Source organism: Doryrhamphus excisus, chromosome 11 (genome assembly GCF_030265055.1).
Source record: "Doryrhamphus excisus isolate RoL2022-K1 chromosome 11, RoL_Dexc_1.0, whole genome shotgun sequence".
Classification (NCBI taxonomy): domain Eukaryota; kingdom Metazoa; phylum Chordata; class Actinopteri; order Syngnathiformes; family Syngnathidae; genus Doryrhamphus; species Doryrhamphus excisus.
In genome coordinates, this window is record NC_080476.1 from 8,065,144 (window position 1) to 8,083,474 (window position 18,331).

The window sequence follows — 18,331 nt, forward strand, 5'->3', positions numbered from 1 at the left end:
CAAGGAAATTAAGCTTTTATCACAATTTATGTGCTTGTTAGTTAGTACGGTGTAAAAGCATTTTAGCCAAGTAAATGCAATGAAATAGTGGTCCAGGAACATGGTATCTCGTACTCAGCCTTTTCGGGCTCTGGAGGTGTTTCCTCAACAGGAACTGGTTCTGGAGGCTTTTGGCTGGCGTCGGTCTCTTCAGTTTGCTGCTATAAAACAAAATCACACAAAGTAATGACCCAGCCTCTTACATTATTTTATAAAAGTTCACCAAAGTAGCAAAAGCTACCATTTTTCTCTTTGTTATAGGCGTCCCCTCAGGGGTAGGTGGTTCAACAGTGGCCTCAATCCCCATGTCTCCAAGCCCACCAGGAGCATCGATACCCGGTATCCTTCCACCTTCTTTGTCCTGGGTATCCTCCTCTTCCTCTTCCCCACTTCCTGTTTCTCCAGTGTCCGTAACCCCTCCCATGTCTTGCTCCTCCCCCATCCCAGGTTCCCCTGGTCCATCACCGTGCACATCATCCTGCGTTGGATCAGGCATGCTGGCCAAAATCTCTGTCACAGTGATATTTTTAGCTCCCTCCACTAAGCCGCCTCCAAACAGGGTATGCCATATAATCATAAAGAAGCCTTTGCACACGTTGTAGATGAAGTGCAGGATGCTTAGCAGGATGGTCCAGAAGAAGGTGGACAGGGCGACCACAATCTCCTTCAAAGTCATCTTCCTCACCCGACGATATTGTCTGCGGAGATTACGGAAGGTGAAGATGCTAAAGAAGCTTAACATGCTGTTTATGAAGTCTGCAAAGGCAGAACTGGACTCAGGTGGCCCCTCCTCTCCATTGGTGTCCTCCTCCCCTGTTCCGCTCACTGCTCCTGTGCCTCCTTCAACAGCGACTTCGTCTATCTCGTCATCCTCTTCTCCCTTTTCTTCTTCTTCCTGCTCGGAAATTTGTGAGGCAATATTCATCTCAAAGATGGTGTCTTCGCAGAAGTTGACAAACATCTCCATCTTTTCCGACTCGCCGCCCTCATTCACGACATCAAAGATGAACTGTCGCTTGGATTCTCGAACCTGAGGCATCTCCCACTGTCTGCGGTTGACCTCACTAATCTCAAAGTAGATGCGCTCAATCTTACGGCTGGCGCCCATGATTTCTATACGGCCCAGGAAGGGACGGAAGTAGTTGAGCACACTCTCTGCTTGCTCCAGGAAGTTTTGTAGTCGAGTGTCGTGAGGAACGTGCTCAGACAGGTTGGTGAGCAGTACGGCGATATTGAAACCGATGTCCTTGGCGGGTTCCTGGAAGCGACTGGCGAACTCCTCGTAATTGATCATGTCGTTTTCATCCGCCTCTGAGCAGGACAAGAGGAACTGAATTTCCGAAGGTGTGTACTGCTTCTGACTGTCCATGGCCTTCTGGAAGTCCTTCTTGGAGATAAGGCCTCGAGGATCCGTGATGTAATCTTTGAACGCATCAGATGCCACAATGTCTTTCAGTTTGAGGAACATGTCAAAAAACTTAAGGATCATCTCTACGTTGCTGGATGACTCTACTAACATGTCCACCATCTGGCGGGCAATGGTGCCATTCACCACGTTCCCTGAGTGACACAGCATTGCAGTCTTATGAATACACATTTTTTAATTTAATTTTAACAACAGAACTTTCTACCTTCTAAAAGCGAGAGCAACATGACGACCATGTCTTTCTGCAGGTCCAGAAGCTCCTTCAGCAGACCAATCTGGCTCGAATCCTGCGACCATAAAACAACATGCCAAGCAATATAAATAATGACAAGTGACTGCCCATTAGGGCTTCATATTCACTTCATGAAATGCAATCATTGGGGTGGGGGAAATCGTGAGTATTAATTTTCTAATTAATTTGTGGATTTTTGGTAAAAAAAAAAAAAAAGAAATCCACAGAAAACACATCTCATTCACCCTAAGTTAGGAGAATAAATGCATGATAATAAAGCACAAAAATATACAGCAAAACATACATGTAATGGCGTGATGTCAGGGTAAGATGGTGGCACCCTGTTTGTGTGTCTACAGCAGCATTTGCTTCGATAGTCAGCTCGTTATTACAATTCAGCCTCAAAACTTGCAGTGAGGTGAACACCAGTTAATATATGATCATACGCCGTTACTGTAATTACAACAGGTAGACAGTGTGAAACGCCTTCGCCATTCAAATTTGTATTGCAAATGTTGATCCAAAATGAGGAGAACATCAAACTAGCAAGAAGGTTTGAAAGGGAAGGAGTGAGCCATGCGTCCAAAATAAGTCCAAATAAGTCACAAAATCACAGCACAAATGAAGGCGGGTTTATGATGAGTAAAATAAAATGGTGACACAGTTGCAAAATCTATGAAACACAAAGACACACACAGAGCAAATGTTTCATTAAAACATATAGTCCAACACTAGAGTCATTTTGTTATTAAAATGTACACTGGAACAGTGGTGGTTAAAAGTCAATCACCTTCTCAGGATGTTTTGTAGTCACCTTGCTTCTTTGTCATATATTGTTGAATGTTAAAATAAAGGGGCCTTATTATGATTTTTCCACTTTTTCTGAATGTTGTATTCTCGTGTTAGACTATGTAAACGTTTCAGATCATGAGGTTTGCGCATATTGAAGTGATGGCTCTGAACGCTCAGCTCTACGTATCCAGAAGTCCTCGGGAGCCCTTGGGAGTATGACCAATCAGAGCGAAGTGGGCGTGCCTGGAGGCACCATCCATATATCATCCATATAGCAATTTTTATGCTTCAAAATGTTTAATTTAGGTCAGGATTAATTACAATTTGCTTAAATATAGATTTAAAAAACTCAATAGAATTAGGGCGCCATGTTCAAACCGTGATTTGCAAATGTATTCCCCTATAGTTCAACATTCCAGATGCATTTCCCTATTTTAAACAGATGGGTATAAAACAGCCTGAGAGGTGAAACCAACACATTATTATGATCACATCAATAGATAATAAATAAAGTGGATACATACTTTACCCTGCATTGAACATGTGGAAGACAGTTTAAATAATCAATAAATTATTCAGTCATTAAACAATTAAAAAAAACATTCTTGTGCATAAAATTATATATTTTGAAATATATGGTGAGAACATTGCAACAATCTTTGGATTTACAGGCTAATTCATGACATCATTTTAATTGCAGGCTAAGTTTACAGTAATTAATAATACGTCTAAAAGACCTCATGTTCACTGATGCACAGCAGTACATCAAATACGACCATTGCTAAACACAAAGAGAGCAGGGTCATTTCGTTAGGTGTATCTTATACTGTATGTATCTTACTTGTTAGAAAGTTTTGAACTGTATGTACAGTAGAATTTAAACAGTTACACATGCACGATGCCAGGAACATAAAAACAGTACCATTGGCCCACTGCACTGCACTACATATAATAGTGCACATGTCGGACACAACTAAGAATAATATCCATCCATGCGTTGCGAGTGTTATGTTATTTAATGTTTGTAAAAATAAAGATGTAAATATGTGGCATGAAAAGCATAAATAAACTATGTTTTTTAGTAATAAAATCAACAATGGCTGAGTATTCAAGTGACCCATGACAGCCATGACAGCCATGACAACGACCTGCATGCACACCAAGATGCTGACACTGAAGCAGTTAAAGCGACTTCAGCCATCATTGATTTTATTTTTGCATGTGTATGTATTAAAAAGTGATGTCAGTGTATATGTTCAGCCATAAGGTCGCATATCAAGCAAAGGTTTTGCAAGCATGTTTTCTATAAAGTCATGAAAGGAGCCATTGTGCAGTGCATCCAGTAGCTGTAAGCTCTACTAAAAAACATCCATTAGCGAGACACACTGTATACAAACATCATATTGTAGAGTCATGACAGTGCTTTTGATTTATGTGACTGCAACAGACTCACTGGCAACATTAGGTACACTTCAACAATCAGATGAAATTGATTTTGCATGGGTCATAGTCTGTTTATTTTATCTATACTTACATTTTTTATTGTTTTTTTTATGCTGTTTATCTTTTGCCAAGCACTTCAGTTCAACTACAGCTGATGTAAGGTGCCATATAAATAGAGATTGATCGATTGATTGATTTACATCCAAAGAATGTAAAAAAAAAAAGACTATTTCTGATACCTGCATGTTTTTTTCCATATTCCTCCCACATTCCAAAAATATGTTAGGTTAATTGGCGACTCCAAATTGTCCATAGGTATGAATGTGAGTGTGAATGGTTGTTTGTCTATATGTGCCCTGTGATTGGCTGGCGACCAGTCCAGGGTGTACCCTGCCTCTCGCCCGAAGACAGCTGTGATAGGCTCCAGCACCGCTCGCGACCCTTGTGAGGATAAGCGGTAGAAAATGAATGAATTAATGAATATTTTTGATACCGTGCTCCCCCTTCCAAACACTATTGCTAACATGACATTCATGTTCTCATCCAATTTTCCATCAACATTTGGAATAAAAATTGCTGTAATAATTAGATTAGATAGTCTTTGCCAGTCACGGTGGAGTCACGGTGTACACGGTTGTTCAATGACTGAAATAGCTCTATAAATGTAATAAAATCATTTTTAAAATTAGATATGATGACTTAAAGCTACATTAAAAGTGTGTTAGAATGCGCTCAATTCCGTGAGTATGTTGAGAATTAATCTGCTGTTGAGTGGGTTTGCCCTCTGACACAATCTCGCTTCCCTCAGCAGCAGCACGGACGCCATGGTAAATCTCCATTGGTGCTCCAAGCTCAAAACAAGAAAGTAAGACCCTGATTGGATAAACCATAAAAAAGATCTTTTCTACAGCTATTTTGTCACTTTGAACATACTACAATGGAAGTTAACAAAGTAAATATTTAGTTAAATAGAATCTCCCTCTCTTCTCTATCTAATAACTCATCGGTTTTGCAAAGGGAGAATTGTTGATACTCCTCATTACAAGTGTAACTAATGTTGTGTGCAGTGAGTCCAAACACGTTGATTCTACCAAACTTTATCAGTGAAGCAGTTAAAATCAGGCAAAATGAAAAGCGTTACAAATGTTTTGATGATGTTTCGATGTGAAATAAATGAAGCTATCGTACCTGAGCCAGCTTCATCATCATGTGAGCAAAGACATGGAGGAAGCCCACAATAGCATCCCACAGTCTGCTGTGGGCTAGAGACTGCTGATTGCCCGTGCAGGGGCCCTGAGGGAAGAATGTAGTGGACATTGTTAAATATATGGTATAATGATACTTTTCCATACTGCATTCATTTAGCATCTATGACGTACAAATCTGTGCACAGTGTCGACAAGTTTTGTATTTGTACTTGACGCAGAACTGCTACAGTACTGATTGCAGACCATTAGATGCTTTGTAAGTAGAAAGTTCTCCTTCTCCGACATGAACAGCATCTGTTTTTATGTATCACTTAAAGTAAATATTACCTATGACTGACCTTTTGCAAGAATAAAATGAACAAATCTTTGCCAATCACTTGACACACAGAAAATGCTGGACTTTACCTGAATATATTCTGTTAGACTGTTGAAAATCTGTTTTGCTACAGTCATTGCTTTGGAAAAATTCTTCTTCCCTGGTTCATCGATGACATCCTTTCCGGAGTAATACCAGTAGAAATCACTGATTGATTCCTTTAAAGAAAAAATAAGACAGATGTAGTGGACTATCTCAATGTGAAACACGGTTAACTAGGCTCCATTTTTGAGACCTGTAGTCTGAGCAGGTAATCGACGGTACAGATGATGATGTTGATGGTTGTTGTGCTTCCTGTCTGTGTCCTTAAGTAGTTCTGAAAGTCTGCAAGCAAGCAGCAGGATAGTAGGCATGTTAGTGACGTCTCCACGCTACAATGCGATTTTACTCGGTATATGAAATACAAACCAAACTCACCATTATTGTGACCCTCGCAGAGCAACTGCAAGAAGCGGAAGAGGTCGCAGGTGAACTCATCATCAGCCATCACCTTCTCATCTAAATTCAAGTAGAAGTTTGAGTATGACATACTGATCCTGTAATAACAACACATTACACACAGCAAGAATTTGATGGATGGTTGTATACACTCCAGCGACTCATGAGACACTAAGGCAAAATAATTCAAATCATAATTTTCCAAACTCTGGCATATAGCTGGGGAACATCCATAAATCAGTGCATAAATTTGGTCAACTTCATTGGCAGGTGTGTTGGTGTCTTTATTCATGCCTGAACAATGCTAGTGCCAGCAAGTCATGATGTGGTTTGTACAGATACAAAACCAATACAGGTTGTCAATAGCAGGGAGTCAAAACATTTCTATCCCCTAAAGGCGGCACAACAGAAAATAATAAATAATAATAATAATTACAGCTGCACGGTAGACAAGTGGTTAGCGGTTAGTGGTTAGGCCAAACAGCTAGGAAACCTGGGTTCGATTCCCCGATCGTCCATCTCAGTGTGGTGTTTGCATGTTCTCCCCATGCATGCATGGGACTCCGGTTTCCTCCCACATTCCAAAAACATGCTAGGTTAATTGGCGACTCCAAATTGTCCATAGGTATGAATGTGAGTGTGAATGGTTGTTTGTCTATATGTGCCCTGTGATTGGCTGGCGACCAGTCCAGGGTGTACCCCGCCTCTCACACGAAGACAGCTGGGATAGGCTCCAGCATGCCCGCGACCGACGTGAGGATAAGCGGTACAGAAAATGGATGAATGGAATAATGATTATAGTAGTGTCGGTTTGGGATACAAATTCAATGAAAACCATTCAATTTAGAATGAACAAGAAATGCGAGTTAAGCATGTAAGCTGTGAACATGACTGACATTTAAGCCTCACTGAGCAGAGGTGCAGTGTTAGGGACAGAAGGAGAAAAAAAAAAAAAGAAAGATGGAGACAGAGAGCCAGATGGACAGACAGATGATTTACCCCGATCTCGGCTCAACTCTGACGACCATGAAAGGATGGACGGGGGAGAGATGGCAGTGATCGTGGGGAAGGGAGAGAGGATCAGTGTGTTGACAACAGTAGAGGACTGAGAGATGAGGACGGGGAGATTAACAACATTCCATGGCAAAGTTCACTCAACGACCCATTTCAAATTAAGTCAACTGCAGGTGAGGACCAGCAAGTCAAAGAGAAACTCTCACAAAATTCATTAACACTCATCCAAGTATTAATGATTTTTTTTAGGTTAGGAAATATATTTGGAATTAATATAGATTTGGTAAAGTGAATGCCACATCATTCTGACATTGTCATCTTACTGTATCATGTATTTGAATCACATTATATAGATTCAGTTGTACTAAAATGTAATAAATACGTAATATGCAAATATGCAATAAACAGATGCTGTCATTTGTATTTGATTGACACATAACATTCAAAAGGTTTATATATGTTTAACTAGATTCCTTTTGCTTTATCGTCAACCTTTGATGTGCACTTCAACCTGTGGTGTGCACATCATACTGTATACAGTAGATTGGCGGATTCTGTTTTTTTTTTTAATACCACTAAGCATGTTATGTAAGTCATAATTCCGAGTTTCATTCAGACGGCAGGAAAACTATATGGATTAATGTCCTCCTGTTTTAGCATTTGTTGTGTGATGGGTTTTTTTTTTAATATTTTACAAATACAGACCTTTCAAATTATGTATTTGATTACAAATAGAGTTATATACAGTATACACGGGCCACAACATAAGCATGCACACTCAAGGTGCAATTTCAAGGCTATAAACAGTATGCATATTTAAAATGTAGCCTTAGATAATTACATTTGCCTAAAATAGCAATAATTCTAAGTTTTTCTTACAGTGTCAATCAAAACTAAGGTTTACTTAATGTTGACGCCGTGTGCATATACAATATGTTTAATCCATCCATTAGCTTTGTATACATAATCTACTAATTATATCCTCAGAAAGCCGTCAGCATGATGACTTACTAGTGCCTTCTTCTGAGACCATGCCCAGCCCCTCAGCCTTGTTCTGCCTCTCGAAAGCATTTAGATCCAGGACACTGTGAACCACATAAACCAATGTTAATCCGACTATCAACACAACTTAAAGGCAATATTCAACAATTCCAGACCTGCATGTTTGCATCAAGGCCTGGACACTCAAAAAGAATCCGACGTCCTTTTTATCCCTAAGGTACTCAAGCATTTTCTGTTGAAAAAGGGCAGCAAGTGTTTAGTAATGTTTTATAAATTAAGTTGACTCTAAGAGGACTCACCCGTTGAACCTCACTATTTCCACCATTGAGGATGGAAATACCCAGTTTGAGGGTTGTTGACACCATTGGGCCTGTCTCACCTACAACAAGAAAAAGGTTGATTATTGTTGATATACAGTGAAGAAAATAAGTATTTGAACACCCTGCTATTTTGCTATTTCTCCCACTTAGAAATCATGGAGGGGTCTGAAATTTTCATCGTAGGTGCATGTCCACTGTGAGAGAGATAAACTAAAAAGAAAAATCCAGAAATCACAATGCATGATTTTTTAACAATTTATTTGTGTGATACAGCTGCAAATAAGTATTTGAACACCTGAGAAAATGAATGTTAATATTTGGTACAGTAGCCTTTGTTTGCTATTACAGAGGTCAAACGTTTCCTGTAGTTTTTCACCAGGTTTGCACACACTGCAGGAGGGATCTTGGCCCACTCCTCCACACAGATCTTCTCTAGATCAGTCAGGTTTCTGGGCTGTCGCTGAGAAACACGGAGTTTGAGCTCCCTCCAAAGATTTTCGATTGGGTTCAGGTCTGGAGACTGGCTGGGCCATGCTAGAACCTTGATATGCTTCTTACGGAGCCACTCCTTGGTTTTCCTGGCTGTGTGCTTCGGGTCGTTGTCGTGTTGGAAGACCCAGCCACGACCCATCTTCAATGCTCTGACAGAGGGAAGGAGGTTGTTCCCCAAAATCTCACAATACACGGCCCCAGTCATCCTCTCTTTAATGCAGTGCACTCGTCCTGTCCCATGTGCAGAAAAACACCCCCAAAGCATGATGCTACCACCCCCATGCTTCACAGTAGGGATGGTGTTCTTCGGATTGTACTCTTCATTCTTCTTCCTCCAAACACGCTTATTGGAATTATGACCAAAAAGTTCTATTTTGGTCTCATCTGACCATAAAACTTTCTCCCATGACTCCTCTGTATCATCCAAATGGTCATATGCAAACTTAAGACGGGCCTTGACATGTGCTGGTTTAAGCAGGGGAACCTTTCGTGCCATGCATGATTTCACATCATGACGTCTTAGTGTATTACCTACAGTAACCTTGGAAACGGTGGTCCCAGCTCTTTTCAGGTCATTGACCAAGTCCTGTCGTGTAGTTCTGGGCTGATTCCTCACCTTTCTTAGAATCATTGAGACCCCACGAGGTGATATCTTGCATGGGGCTCCACTCCGATTGAGATTGACCGTCATGTTTAGCTTCTTCCATTTTCTAATGATAGCTCCAACAGTGGACCTTTTTTCACCAAGCTGCTTGGTAATTGCTCCGTAGCCCTTTCCAGCCTTGTGGAGGTGTACAATTTTGTCTCTGGTGTCTTTGGACAGCTCTTTGGTCTTCGCCATGTTACAAGTTAAAGTCTTACTGATTGTATGGGGTGGACAGGTGTCTTTATGCAGCTAACGACCTCAAACAGGTGCATCTGATTCAGGATGATACATGGAGTGCAGGTGGACTTCTAATGGGCAGACTAACAGGTCTTTCAGGGTCAGAATTCTAGATGATACACAGGTGTTCAAATACTTATTTGCAGCTGTATCACACAAATAAATTGTTAAAAAATCATGCATTGTGATTTCTGGATTTTTCTTTTTAGTTTATCTCTCTCACAGTGGACATGCACCTACGATGAAAATTTCAGACCCCTCCATGATTTCTAAGTGGGAGAAATAGCAAAATAGCAGGGTGTTCAAATACTTATTTTCTTCACTGTACATGCCACATGAAAGAAAAAGGCTCACCTTTACAGGCGCTGATCATTTGTAGCACCATCTCTGCAGCTCCACGATTGTGAAGCCTGGACTGCTGGTAAAGGAGTCGTTGTTTTTCCATTTCTTTCTCCTGCGTTCAACAACATGACGAATAAGTGCCATTTTGTATACTTGCAAGCTTAGAATGTAAATGGATAGAATAGATGCTGTAAAATCCCATTCTATCCATTTAGATTCTTGTTAAAAAGCACACCCATACTCCTTTCACTCATATCCGCAATGCTTGACCCTAGTAATACCCGATAGACTTACCTTACTTACGTAGACTTTTGCTCAGATGTTCCATTATTTAAAGGGGACCTATTATGCTATTTGTTCTGCACTTTGTATTGAGTCGTGGACTACTATAGAGCAGCTACACACAATTACCAGCACAGAAAGCTTTCTAGTTCTTCCAGAATCTGCACCTATTCCAGATGTATTTCTTTGGATTTCATGCTTCCCGCAAAAATGGTCTGTTTTAATTTATTCCACCCACGGCCCACCTCCAGGCTCGCCTACTCCACTGCGGTTGGTCACACTCCCAAGTTCTTCGGTGTTGTCAAACACAATTTTATAGGAGTTGATAATAAAAAGTGATTTATCTTTTTTTAAATGTCCGCTTTTAACATACATCATCCGAAGTTTCTCAAGAAAAGAGGTTACTTCAAGATGTCTCTGAATGGTAAGTAGCTTTAGCATTTTAGAGTTACATCGGGAATGTTTTTTGCGGGACTACCAGTGTTTAAAAAAACTCAGGTAGACACACTGATAGTGGTAGGAAATGGCTGTTAGCAACTCCAGGCTCATTGAGCTTGTAATTTGCACCTCACTCCCTGTTCCTCACAGTCCAGTGTGAAATGTCGTTGACAGGTTAAAATCTTTTTTATTTTGTTGGTAGGGAATCAGGAACTCCAACCACTTCTGCCTGATGTTTGCCTCGCTCGGAACCCAAAGTACCACTTCCTGGGAAACATTCTAACACTGTAAACAGAGAAACAGAGCTCGGAGGAAGGCAGAGAGTGTATCTGGCCCACATTCAAACTACATTTTAGAAAAAGCACAATGGGTCCCCTTGAAACTTTAGTCATAATAAGTGTCAAAATGTTGCTTCATTGTATCTGTCTACACACACATTCACATTATTAGTGGTGGAATCACAACACTACTCATTCACGTTTGCTGGCTGGAGCAAGCGTTAGACTACAGGAAGCAGCAACGGCCCAATATTGCAGCCATGAAGCTTGCATCTTTTGTCCAAAAAATGTGGACAAGAGCTGCAATCCCTCTGTGTCGGAGATATTTCTTTGGCATTTAAAAGTAATGTGCTTGCTGGTTTGGATGAATCAAGTTCAGTTGAGTTCCCTTAACAGTACCAATAATGTACTTTCTTTTTCTGAGAGTACAATGTACACCCAAATAGAAAATGCATAGAAAATGACAATTGAATGAATATCTCTGAATCAGAGGACCAACGGACATTCCTCTGTTCAGCCACATCACAAATCAGCGTGTAGCATCCCACACCCTCAACACCAACCTCCCACACCACACCCAACCCAAACCTCCCACCACCCACGTATGCCTATCGCCGAGCATTACCCTTTATGTGTCGTGCTGTACATACCTGAAGCCTCCATCATGTATGTGATTATGCTTCTGTATGTTGCGTGCCAGTATGGCAGCTCTTGGCTATGTGCATGAATGTTTAGCTCTTTAACGGCTTCTGCGCTGTAGTCTGTCAGTAGGCTATGTGAGTGGGAGAAGGGGAGACACTTATCAGCAGCATTCGGTGAGTAAAGTTGGAGGTTAGGAAGGTGAGAGGAATTACATGGAGCCATGAAGTGAGTGAGCGGTGAATGGGACAGCAATGACATTGCAAGTTAGTGTTTAAAGTGATACTATTTTCCCTGTACATTTGGATGTCTATTCTATTAGTAATGAATATGCCTGGATATATGTCTTACCATATAGGTAAACGATAAAGTTTAAATTGTTCATCTCTAGCTAGTATATGGAAAAGAGTGGTCGGTTTGAGTCCTGCTACAAACAAAAAATGCTGGAAATTGAGAATTGTTGCTGGTAAGTTTGACTGTTTCATTTCAGTGATATCATCTCTATTGTGACTCTTAGCCATCTTTGACATTTAACTGATGCAATCCTGTTTGTCATAGTTGTTGTCATGGGAACTGTTGTTGCTGCAGTTTTTGTCTCACTCCCTACTGTACTCCCCACCAGTTTCTCTTCTTCTTTTCTGTGTTTCTTCATGCTCCGGTCCACTCACTCCAAATTTGCATAACAAAAACATCAAAATAACGCCAAATAAAATTTCATAGTACAGGGAAGTTGTAGCTTACACCTTTCCTGACAGAGCAAATCTGTTTAGCATGTAAGGGCAACAATACTATCTGCCCCAATGGCTGGACGGCACACACACACAAAAAAAAGGAAAATTGAGAGTTGTGACTGGGCTCGGCACCAAATGTGTTTGTTTGTAATACAAGAGTAAAATATTATAAAAAGCATAAAAAAATAGCTCAGTAGTGGAGTGATTCACATGCCTGATGATGTAACTTTAGATTTGTTAATTATTAGTATGATTAGACTGGAGCAATATTTACATTAACTATGATATCTAATTAGACCCAATCCAGATAAAAGTGGTGCCCCACATTGATTTTACCCCCATCGTATATACATACTGTATAGAAATTACTGCTGCTGACACCAAGCAAACATCTGGATTGGGGCTTTTGAATTCCTAACAAAACTCAAACAAGCATAGAGGGATGAAGACGTATATCAGATCAGAAAGGGTGATGATGATGGTGAAATAATGTCGTGATGATGAGGCCACTCAATGCGTCGAGAGCTACCGCTCCGCTGTGTTCCTGGTCCCCAGCCCCTCGCCGCCCATTACCAGTTCCGACTGTCGCACCTCAAAGGACATCTCATCCTCAGCATCTTCCAACATTTCCTCTCCCCCTTCTTCTTCCTCATCAATATGGCAACTCTAAACGATGCAGAACAGGATAGGTATGTAAGTTTGACTTTTGTGCAACTTAAAAGCTTTAAAAAGGACCCACCTTTGCCATAATGTCTGCATATGCCATATAGAGATGATCTGTGTCAAGTTTACTGAAATGAGAGATGACAACAGAGAAAAATGAATGCCCTATTGAAATATGGCTTAATATCTTTTTTACCACAATGAACCGTTTCACTGCTAAAACCTTTTTTCTGTGAGAGCAGTGCGACTAAAATGCAGAATAAGCTGGTGGAGGGGATCCGGCTTTGTTTCTTTCTCCTCCTCTTCGTCTCCTTCCTCTTGCTCCATTGCTTTCTGCAATACATGATGGAGAGCATAGTTTACGGTGAGCAGAAAATATAAAATACAAATTAGATGTGAGAGTTATTGTGGACACCTACAGACAAGTCATCTATCATTCTGTCTTCAAATGAGTAACCCTCAGTGTGAAGCCAGTTTCGCTTGTAACCTTCAAGGAACATATTGGAAGCTCTGTGCCTGTAACAACAAAAAAATACATTTTATATTGCAGGTGTACATAATACTGCAGCCAGTGAGTGGAGCTGTATTTACCTTGGGATGTTGTACAGTGGTGTCATTCTGAAGCAAGCAACTACAGCCCTGCGTCTCTGCTTGGATAACAATTTATGCCATACCATCTTCTTGGATTTAAACGGGTGCTCAGTCTATAAATGAGATAAAGGTATGAAAATCACACGTTTCTTTCTTTCATAGTCGATGAGGACAGGTAAGGAATTGTTGCTCACCACTTCAAGATGATAGAGGACGGCGGAGACCTCCTGCACTCTCTTGACCACTTTCTCTGGTGCATCGGCATCCTCTGCCTTTCCTGCCATTTCCTTGTAGAGGGCCATCTGCCAGCGCATGGATGGGTTGTCCACCTGTCCACAGCACAGAGAGGTTTAGGAAGTGTGATTGATCCCAACTCCACAAACTTGCATATGGGAATCATCAGGCAATTTAACCTTTCCCTGCAGGTGAAGATTATTCTGTAGAAACTCCCTCACTTCTTCATCAGTGTCTCTCTGAAAGGTAAAAAAAAAGCAATCAATTGTTTCATGTGTTCATTGTTAAGAGTGTTTCCATCAGAATTACCAAAGAGTATCGAATCTTAGCCAAGTTAATAAGCTCCTGATCAGCAGGGGAGCACATGTTGAGACCTATTGGGAGCATCTTCTTCAAAGCAGCAACAATGAGAGAGGTCTGCACCGAGTAGCGATCCCCCCGTTTCTTCTTCTTGGTACGCTCTGCATCCGAGCCTCCACCCTGACAGAGAGTAGAAGCAAGTATTCACAGTATCTCATCATGTGTCACAAAAGACACTGCTGGGTCCCAAACACGCCAGAGTAATTAAAGCCCTGAAATTCTTTTCCAAGAATTCATCATGGCTGGCTGATTGATGCTACTCTACAATAAACCCAGGAAGGCATTAAATATTCTATTACATTTGACTGAAGAAAGATAAAAACCTAAATTCTCTGAGCTCAGTGTGGTAAGTAGAGGTGATAAAAGTGTGTGAGCAACGTGAGGGTCTAGCTGGCTTTGTGACAGTGGAGCTGAACAACAGTGGGAATTAAAGGAATTTTAATCTGTAAAAAATGGTTTGACAAAGCGTGCAATGAAAATATTAGTAGACAACCCATTCAGATAATGGTGAGCAGAATGACAGTGATCAAACATTCGCTGTATGGCAGTTGCTTTAGTAAACAATAGAAGAAGAGGGTAGCGATTAGGGGTGTCACAAGGGTCCCATCTCACGAGACAAGACGATGCATGAGATCGGGTTCACAAGAACGAGATGAGATTTTAACATTGATTTTAAGAAAAACAATTGGTTACTGGTCAGGGGTTGGGTTGTATTGTGGAGGGGTTTATGCAGCTTTCAGACCAGCATTGCATGGTGATACTTGGGCACAATTGGAGGTGCAGCTCCACTCCACATGCATGATACAAGAAACATTTACTGTCTTTCCCTTTTAATGTGCACTCCTAATCGCTTAGCATAGCAACCATTGTGCTAAATTGTCAACATGGATCTATTTTACATATGAAACATGTTATGAAGCAGAACCAGTGATTGCTGGTGCTTGTAAAGTTTATGTTCAAGTATAAATAAAACCACTTGGTGATTAATAGTGCAGAAAAGTCCAAACATCTATGTGTAAAGCAGCTATGTGCGGTTACAGTAACTGCCACTTCTGTATTACTGTATTACCATTCATAATAGCGATGCCATAGTTCCCTGTTCTTGTGAGACAACTTTTCTCCAAACAAGAAATCTCATCAGGTTGTAATCTTGTGAGATCTTGTGACCTTGTGAAACCCCCAGTAGCGATATAACAAAATGAATTGTTAATTTAGTAATTTTAGTAAGTAGTTATCGGCTGTTAACACAGCTAGTCCCTGTGCTTTGCCTCCTGCACTCCTTTCCTGCTTCTGTGTTTAGGCCTTTTAAATGATGCTCTTTCTGGGATCTCCATTGTGCAAAAGCATGTGTGATGATAAAGTGCACGATTTAATTTGGACTAAAGTATGTATAGTATGTTATCTATAATTATAAGGAAACTTTTTCATTCCAGAGTTGGTACTGAATTTGTCAAATGTGTCAAAGAACAATATTCATAAGAAACATACCATACCATATAGTATATACCATATAGTAAAAGTTTAAATACAACTCTATACAAATGTACCTAATGTTGTGCCAGTACTTGAAAGCTGAATCTTTCATACATATTATTTGCATATTATTATCATCATATAATGTGTATAGTCAGTGCATCAGCCTTGTCTTGACTTCTGTTTCTGATGCAAGTGTGTTATGGAAGACTAGTTTCAAGGAAACAGGCTGCGAAGCGTTCTAGTGGGAAACATGTAGATATTAAGTGTGAATGAATGTATTGGTTAAACCCATGGTCATTTGGAGCACATTCTAACATGGCAACCCCAAAGCTGTCTCTATAAGGATATGCCTCAGTCATGTTAAGCTTCAAGTTTGTTAGTGGGTTTGCATACTTGAAGGAGTTCATAGGAAGGGAGGAGAGAAGAAAGAGCACAGAGAAGGCTAACATCATCTTCTAGTGGTAGAAAGCTGCATTACACAAGCTACAGGTCAACATACCTGCTAGGAAAGGAAACAAGAGACATTGTAGAAGACTCGAACTCAACTATCATCAACAGAGAGCAAACTGACAGCATGATGGCACTGTGCTCTCACCGCCACTGTGGGCTTGGTGCAAAGTCCAGTGCCATGAGCCCAATTCTACAGCTGAGTACTTTCATCAAACGTCTCCAGACTCCCCCCCCTCGCACACTGGCAGGACCAGGCATGTCTGCCCTGTGTCCAGTGATCCTTTAAGAGAGTAGTGTACGTGTCTTTCAATCCTACAGCCACAGTGATCAGTTTACAGGATATCCATGCTGTAAACCTAAGCTGTTCTGGAAAGGATTTTCATATTCTATTAATAAAAATTTGTCAGTATTTATAGCAATGATAACATATCAACTGACACAGCGGTCACAACTGCTTGTGCTGGAAATGTTTCACCACTTTAGACATGCCAGGCCATGGCTCGCTATGCAAAGTGCATATGACTCTATATGTGCGTCTAAGTCTACTTATAGACTATATGAACAAATGTATTGGGACATTTGCCCATTTCAACTCCAGCATGTGAAAAGTATGTTTGTGGGATTTGTTATCAATTTACCCAAAAGAACATGAGGTTCTTCTACACCAAGCATGCCTTTGTGGACATGCTGTCCCAAAAGGAGCTAGTAAGGGATTAAATCCAGATTGATTAAATAATAAAGAGTCTCAATACCTTTGTCCATATATTATAGATATACAGTATTATGTGTGTATGCATTAAGACATGATGAGGATCAGAAGTGCCAGTGTGCTGGGGAGGTTGATGAAAAGCTCCCCCAAAGTGAGGTGCCATGCGGTCAGCACAGCGGTCGTGCAGGAACAAGGTCTAACCTCTGAGTCCCCGCCCTGGAAAACCCAGCCGCAACCCAACAGGTGAGGACAAAAAGAGACAGCCAAAGAGAGAATATCGTTAACATAGCTGCTTTCACTTTTAAATTGCTTCATCAAACCTTCATTAACAAAAGCAGCAGTATGGATATCCACAAAGTACTGTAAACAAATAACAATGAAGAATAAAAATAGTGATGCCAGCCTGTAATAAATATTAATATGTCAAAATCTATGCAATTATTTGGTCATGATATAAAGTAGTGGCTTAAGTAGTGGTTCAATTATTAAACTACAGTGTATAAATACGTGGAACATATACCTTTTATATAATGTTCTGTATGTTCTCTACCATAAATAGTGGACTTATATTAGCAGCCTCACCGAACATGTCCAAGAACTCACCTTGCTCATTTTGCTCTTGCTATCAGCAGTGAGGAATGACATGTTATTGATCTCATTCATCACCACAAAATTCTGCTCCTCTCGCTTGAAGTTCTGCATTGGCATCAGGAAGCAAAAAAGACACAAACAGTAACACATCCATGTAAATAGTTACGACTGTTAATGCGTCAATTAATGCCACTATTCAATTAACCGTTAGTATTACAACATTGGTTTTGCTTTCTCAAGCACTCCAAATCAACTTTCATCCATCCATACATCCATCCATCCATTTTCTGTACTGCTTATCCTCACGGGGGTCTCAGGCCTGCTGGAGCCTATCCCAGTGGTCTTTGGGGGAGAGGCGGGGTACACCCTGGACTGGTCGCCAGCCAATCACACTCACATTCATACATATTCATACCTACTGAGCCAATAAAAGCAGTTTTAGTAGGTTTGGACTCACGTGAGATTTCGACCAGAATATAAAGACCTCTCCAACCATGCGGAAGAGTTCCTCAGCATCAGGGTCCGGGCATGTCAGCCATTTTGCCCTGTGGTAAAGTAAATTATTAGTCACTGATTTTCCTGTATTTTTCAGATAATATTGCATGAATGTTTATGACAAAGTTCTAGTTTTACCTGTTGTTGTCCACGTAGCGGATGAGGAGCGGGTACAAAGCATACAGGTCTCGGCAGAGGACAGCAAACTCATCTCGAATGGTGCCGTCTTCCTCGTCACCTTCTGATTTGCCCTCCATCCGCAAATGGTCTTCCTCAGCCACCACCTTTGATGTGCGCTTTTTCAGCTTCTCCATCGTTGGGATGAAATGGGATTTGAGCATTTCAGGTTTGGCCCGACTCACAATGGGCTGTGAAAACACTGGGAAG

The 18,331-nt window shown here is 40.8% G+C and overlaps 1 protein-coding gene across 6 annotated transcripts in view; it reads right to left on the minus strand.

Annotated features, from left to right (window-relative positions):
- The window catches only part of LOC131137843 (ryanodine receptor 1-like), a 47,181-nt gene that overhangs the window by 7,070 nt on the left and 21,780 nt on the right, over positions 1 to 18,331 (minus strand). Inside the window, exons 70-93 of one of the 6 annotated variants that reach the window (XM_058086204.1) lie at positions 18,083 to 18,323; positions 17,907 to 17,994; positions 17,462 to 17,554; positions 17,060 to 17,074; positions 14,173 to 14,343; positions 14,043 to 14,102; positions 13,824 to 13,958; positions 13,630 to 13,742; positions 13,458 to 13,554; positions 13,262 to 13,371; positions 13,115 to 13,166; positions 12,949 to 13,041; positions 10,020 to 10,119; positions 8,270 to 8,349; positions 8,126 to 8,202; positions 7,980 to 8,053; positions 6,954 to 6,971; positions 5,934 to 6,014; positions 5,752 to 5,840; positions 5,546 to 5,674; positions 5,121 to 5,225; positions 1,671 to 1,752; positions 281 to 1,599; positions 115 to 200 (exon numbers count right to left, since the gene is read on the minus strand). In XM_058086204.1, the coding sequence (XP_057942187.1) occupies positions 115 to 200; positions 281 to 1,599; positions 1,671 to 1,752; positions 5,121 to 5,225; positions 5,546 to 5,674; positions 5,752 to 5,840; positions 5,934 to 6,014; positions 6,954 to 6,971; positions 7,980 to 8,053; positions 8,126 to 8,202; positions 8,270 to 8,349; positions 10,020 to 10,119; positions 12,949 to 13,041; positions 13,115 to 13,166; positions 13,262 to 13,371; positions 13,458 to 13,554; positions 13,630 to 13,742; positions 13,824 to 13,958; positions 14,043 to 14,102; positions 14,173 to 14,343; positions 17,060 to 17,074; positions 17,462 to 17,554; positions 17,907 to 17,994; positions 18,083 to 18,323 (3,508 nt within the window). Of the gene's footprint in view, positions 1 to 114; positions 201 to 280; positions 1,600 to 1,670; positions 1,753 to 5,120; positions 5,226 to 5,545; positions 5,675 to 5,751; positions 6,015 to 6,953; positions 6,972 to 7,979; positions 8,054 to 8,125; positions 8,203 to 8,269; positions 8,350 to 10,019; positions 10,120 to 12,948; positions 13,042 to 13,114; positions 13,167 to 13,261; positions 13,372 to 13,457; positions 13,555 to 13,629; positions 13,743 to 13,823; positions 13,959 to 14,042; positions 14,103 to 14,172; positions 14,344 to 17,059; positions 17,075 to 17,461; positions 17,555 to 17,906; positions 17,995 to 18,082; positions 18,324 to 18,331 lie in introns of all 6 variants that reach the window. The other 5 variants (XM_058086207.1, XM_058086206.1, XM_058086205.1 and 2 more) reach the window with 5 other exon arrangements.